This window comes from Haematobia irritans, chromosome 3 (assembly GCF_050003625.1).
Source record: "Haematobia irritans isolate KBUSLIRL chromosome 3, ASM5000362v1, whole genome shotgun sequence".
NCBI lineage: Eukaryota > Metazoa > Arthropoda > Insecta > Diptera > Muscidae > Haematobia > Haematobia irritans.
Window position 1 is genome coordinate 15,911,207 of NC_134399.1, and position 6,163 is coordinate 15,917,369.

A 6,163-nucleotide genomic window follows, 5' to 3' on the forward strand; every position below is an offset into this window, starting at 1 on the left:
ATTGAACTAATTTGTATGCCATTGAGAGTTTACTGCCATTTAGTTCATAAAATTCTTGAGACATACTTGGAATGAATGAAATATCGTTGGGCTTGGGTCATTTTCTTACAAAATTTTATGAATGAACTAAAACAAAATAAAATTTGTGCACTAGATAATAGTACATTTTAGCATCAGTTTTACGACATATTTTTTTCTCTGCGTATACATTTCATTTGTGCTTTGTAATCACACATATAATAGATTTTCGTTTGAGAAATTTTGTGATACACGTGTATTAGAAAATTTAATTTTTGAATACACTTTTTGGGTTTTGAATGTTTTTTTTTGGAATATACTTTATTTTCCATTTTATGGTTTTGGTTTCTACTAATTGAGTTACGCTCATATCCTATAATTGAAAGAGAAAAATTTCATTACTGTTACCTTCATACAATTAGTATACATACGGTCAAACAGTTAAGATGAGTGCTAAACGGTTTATATTTCTGTCGGACCAAGTTGTTACATATTGCGCTTCGTTTGCAAACTGCAATGAAATTCGAACTATGTCGGAGTTGAAAGTTGAATTAGAGGAGCTGGAACGTCGATACCAGAAATTAGTGGAAAACTACGAACTTTCAATGAGTTCAGAAGATTCGACCACCGGTGAAGCGGAGAAGGAGTCGACTCAGTCGAAGTTTGTTGCATCTTATAAATCCTACAGGGAATGTAAAGCTTCCATTTTAGATCTTATGTCCATAGAAGAACAAAAACTTGTTCGGGCACATACCGCTGAAATAAGTGCATCGGAAAATCTGGCGGCCGAGGGTTCGGGTTATTCCCTTAAAGTTCCCCCGTGCGATACGGAAATATTTAGTGGGGGCTACGACAAATGGCCAAGTTTTAGGGATATGTTTTCAGCCATTTACGGTAAACATCCCAAACTTTCGCCAGCACAGAAGCTTTACCATCTACGGGCGAAGACACGTGGGGAGGCGAATCAAATAGTTAAAGGATTCGCGCTTACAGATTATAACTATGACTTAGCTTGGAAGGCATTGTGTAGTCGTTACGAGAATAAAAGAATTCTGATCAATCATCAACTTAGAAAGATTTTTGACTTGGAGGTTGTTGCATCAGAAAGGACTAAAGGGCTGCGAAACTTACAGTTCACTGTGAACAATTGTTTGTCGATTCTTAGGTCGTACAGTATATCGGTTATAAGTTGGGATCCGATACTAGTTTATTGGATATCATCCAAGCTGCCCCAGGACACTTTAGCGGCCTGGGAAGGATCTATTCAGAACCATAAGGAAATGCCTAGTTGGGAAATGCTGAACAATTTTATCTCAAATCGGTTAGATTTCTTAGAATCTATTAGCGATATAAAAAGGCAAAGTTCATCTTCCGTGACGACTTCTCAAAAATCTCAAAGTTTTCATGTTAAATCCGATAATACGTATCGAAATTGTAAGTTATGTCAAAAGAACCATGCTTTACGGCTATGTTCAAAATTTCAATCTATGTCTCTTACGGAGAAAAGAAAATTTGTCGCTGACAACAAACTTTGCGAAAACTGTTTGTGTTCTGGACATCAAACTTCTAGTTGTAGAAGTGAGAAACTTTGTCAAGAATGCAGTCAGACACATCATACGCTTTTGCATCCCGGAATGGGTAATAACAAGCATCAAGGTTCCAGACACCAGAGATCACATAACTCTTCAACCAATCCATCTTCTTTTCATATTGCTACGCAAGAAGAGGAACAACCTTCTTCATCCGACCTTCACATTGAAGAAGTACAAACGAATTTTTCAGAGTCTGGCCAGGGAACAATCCTTCCCACAGTTTTAATTGATTTGGAGCATTTGGGAAACACTTTCACAATACGTGCGTTTTTGGACCAGGGTTCTCAGGAAACTTTTATAGCAAGTAGAGTTGTCAATCAGTTAGGCATTTCGACTTCGAAGTCCTTTACAAGGATTTCTGGCCTTGGAGGTACTTTACTAGAAAACTCGTCGAGAATCTGTAGCCTAAAGTTAAGATCGAGACAATCTAGTTTTTCTCTAGAAACTGTAGCGATAGTAGTTTCGAATCTTAACCACTTTATGCCGTCTTCAACACACAAGATTGGAAGCTGGGAGGGATTAAATCAGATAGAATTAGCAGATCCACTTTTCTACAAGGCTGCACGCATCGACATGTTGATTGGAAGTGACATTTTACCTTGTATAATAAAGTCTGGGGTTCGTAAAAATATAGCAGGGAATCTTTTGGCTCAGGAATCTGAGTTTGGTTGGTACATTAGTGGACCGCAAAATCCCAGGTGCATTACTACTTTCGCAGCTTGGGTCAGCCATTCCGATAATTCACTTAATGATCAGGTTAGACGATTTTGGGAAAGCGAGGAAATTCCTAGCGATCCACAACAATCAGAGGAGGACATAGTGTGTGAACAGCTATACGCTGAAACTACCACTCGTCGGAGCGATGGAAGATACGTCGTAAGACTGCCGTTTAAGAAGGAGTTTCCCAACGAAATAGCTCTAGGATCGTCAAGAAGAATGGCTTTGGGCCAATTTTATCGCATGGAGAAAACTCTAGGAAATTCTCCAAGCCTTTCTGAAGAGTATACGCAAGTTCTGCACGAATATTTAACTTTGGATCATATGTCCCCGATTCCTCCTAGTGAGTTATATGACAGCGATACCTTTAGGTCATTTTACTTACCCCACCATGCTGTTGTAAAGCCAGACAGAACATCCACGAAAGTGCGAGTTGTCTTTAACGCTTCAAAGCGAACTACGACGGGGTTATCGTTGAATGATGTTCTTTACCCTGGACCTACGCTCCAAAATGATTTAACGACAGTTATTTTACGGTGGCGGACATTCAAATATGTCTTCAATGGCGACATTCAAAAAATGTATCGCCAGATATTGATAGACGACAGGGACCATCAGTATCAACGATGTTTGTTTCGGAAGTCACCAATGGATCCAATACAAGATTTTGCTTTGAAGACAGTGACATTTGGAGTTAACTGTGCTCCATACCTCGCCATTAGAACCTTGTTACAATTGGGAAAGGATGGAGCAAACAGTCATCCAGTGGCGGCAAAAATCCTTGAGAAGGATATTTACGTGGATGACATTTTATCAGGCGGTCACTCCGTACTTGAAGCAAAGCGAGGCTTAACAGAGCTGGTGGATTTACTATCTTCTGCTGGATTTCCACTGAAGAAAATTACCGCCAATCATTCGGATATTCTTCAAACAGTTCCTCAGGAAGACTTGCTCAACGAAGATTTTTTGAAATTGGAAGATTCGAGTGAATCCAAGACACTTGGAATCAGATGGAACGCAATGACAGATTTGTTTTTCTATAATGTTTACGACATTCGAATCCCTCGGGAACAAGTCACAAAGAGAACAATTCTCTCCATAGTGGCAAAGTTATTCGATCCAGCTGGGTGGTTGAGTCCTATAATTGTGACGGCAAAAATGCTATTGCAGCAGCTCTGGTTGGACGGGACAGATTGGGACGAAAATGTGAAATCTCACTCTTTGGAAAAATGGGTTACTTTTATGGGAAATTTCTCCGAAATTCCTAAAATCAGAATACCTCGTTGGATAGGTTTCGAGCCAAATGGGATTGTTCAGATCCATGGGTTTTGTGATGCCTCGGAGAAGGCATATTGCGCATGCATTTACTTACGGGTTCTTCATTCAAAGAACCGTATTTCCTGCCATTTGCTTGTATCGAAAACCAAAGTAGCTCCATTAAAGACGATTAGTTTGCCAAGATTAGAACTTTGTGGAGCGGTACTACTCGCCAGACTTACAAAGTCTACTTGTCAAATGTTGAAACTTGAACCCCAATGTATTAATTTATGGTGTGATTCTACGATCACACTTGCTTGGCTCAGTAAACCACCTTATCAATGGAAGACTTATGTCGCGAACAGGGTATCTAGAGTTCTGGATCTTGTCGGAAATTCCTCATGGCTGCACATTCGAAGTGAGGATAATCCAGCGGACTTGGGAACCCGTGGATGCTCCGCGTCCGATTTAAATGGAAATAGACTTTGGTGGCATGGTCCGGAATGGTTATCAAAGGAGGTTTCGACTTGGCCGAAACAACCAGAAGTGCCACAACACACAATGGAAAAGAAAACAAACGTTTTCCAATCTCTTACAGAGAATGAAGACGTTTTGGAAAGGTTTTCTTCGTATCACAAAGCTTTACGAGTTTTAGTATACGTATTTCGATTTATTCGGTTGTGTCGTCGCCCACTGAATTCGAGTTACTCTTGTAATCTGATCAGTTCGGAGGATTTGAATTTCGTCAAATATCGGCTAATCGCCATAGCGCAACGAACCTACTTTTCTGTTGAATATGACTGTTTGACATCCAATTCTCCAATTAGCCCGAAAAGCAGAATTTTGGTATTGAACCCTTTTCTTGATCGAAATGGACTTTTACGAGTCAACGGCAGATTATCGAATTCGGATTTGAGTTTTAACGAAAGACACCCGATTATTCTACCCGAAAAATCGCGGTTTTGCAAATTGTTGGTTGAATTCACACACAAGGTACTCATGCATGCTGAACATCAAACTATGCTTCGTTCGATTCGACACGAATTTTACGTAGTGCGGATAAAAAGCATTATAAGACACTGCATAAGAAGTTGTAAGATCTGCACGATATATAAACACAAGGTTCGTAGCCAAATAATGGCAGCTCTACCCCCTGAGAGATGTACATATTCGCCCCCTTTTACAAATACGGGAATAGATTTTGCGGGACCTTTTGAGATCAAGACATCTAGGCTTCGAAACGCTAAAATAGAAAAAGGTTATGCTGTTGTGTTTGTTTGTCTTTCAACCCGAGCAATTCATTTGGAGACATGTTCATCCCTCACCTCTGAGGCATTTTTGGCTTCATTTGACCGTTTTGTAGGTAGGCGGGGTTATCCACTTAAAGTTTTTTCGGATAACGGCACTAATTTCGTTGGGGCCAATCGAATACTTTCAAACGAATATAAAAAATTCATACGAACCGCAGAAAAATCATTGGTGGATAAATATAGCATTCATGGATTTTCGTGGCACTTTATTCCCCCCCAGGCACCCCATATGGGTGGAATATGGGAAGCGGGGGTAAAGAGTATGAAAACCCATCTGAAAAAAGTTACAGGCAGTTTGAAATTTACATTTGAAGAGTTTACGACTCTTTTGGTACGCATTGAGGGTATTTTGAATTCGAGGCCTATTTCTCCAATAAGTGAAACGTCTTCGGAATGCATAGCATTGACACCTGGTCATTTTTTGAAGGGATCCCCCCTAGTAGCTATACCGGAGGATTATTCTGAAAATATTTCTTTAATTAATCGATGGCAACGTCTGAAAGTTTTACAAATGCACTTTGCCAAACGCTGGAAAAATGAATATATTTCGGAATTACAGCGGAGGTATAAATGGAAGGTTTCTCAGAAAAATCTGAATGAAAATGATTTGGTTGTGGTAAAAGATGATAATTTACCTCCAACTGAGTGGAAGTTGGGGCGTGTAGTTAGGGTATTCTCCGGAAATGATTCAAGAGTCCGAGTAGCGGAGTTACGTACTCAAAATGGTACGATATCTCGACCACTCATAAAACTTTGTATTTTACCAAACTCACAGTAAAAACTCACATCTGATCGAGCCTCTTGCATAATAATCTTAACTTCTAAATAATTTCTTAGCACCCAAAAATGTAAAGTCTGCTACCAAAAACATCACTTGAGATTCTGCATGCAATTCAATAAGATGACGGTTTTGGAGAGAGTACGCGTTGCCAAGGAAAAAGGGTACTGTTTCAATTGCCTGTGTGCTTCACATACGCGAGAATGGTGCCGATCCCGGAAGACTTGCGCAGTATGCAACAGAGCCCACCATACGAAACTACATGTGGATCGTCAAAATGACAGCAGCATACGAAACCGTGAGCCCAAACAAGTTCAAACCAAAGGCAACAGAGCGAAGACACGGTTAAATTCAAGCTCTACTAATACTCGGTCACCACACTCAAATCCAAATCACCGGCCTAAACAAACAAACCCACAAGTAAAAGAACGTTTAGGAGGACGGTCAAAGAAGCATGTGTTCTTACCAACAGCTATGGTCAGGGTAATGAC

The 6,163-nt window shown here is 40.0% G+C and overlaps 1 protein-coding gene across 1 annotated transcript; it reads left to right on the forward strand.

The window, feature by feature from the left end:
- Nucleotides 1-464: 464 nt before the first annotated feature.
- LOC142230772 (uncharacterized) lies at nt 465-5,672 on the forward strand. The gene has a single exon (XM_075301400.1). The coding sequence runs from the start codon at nt 465-467 to the stop codon at nt 5,670-5,672; it is 5,208 nt and encodes a 1,735-aa protein (XP_075157515.1).
- Nucleotides 5,673-6,163: the final 491 nt, after the last annotated feature.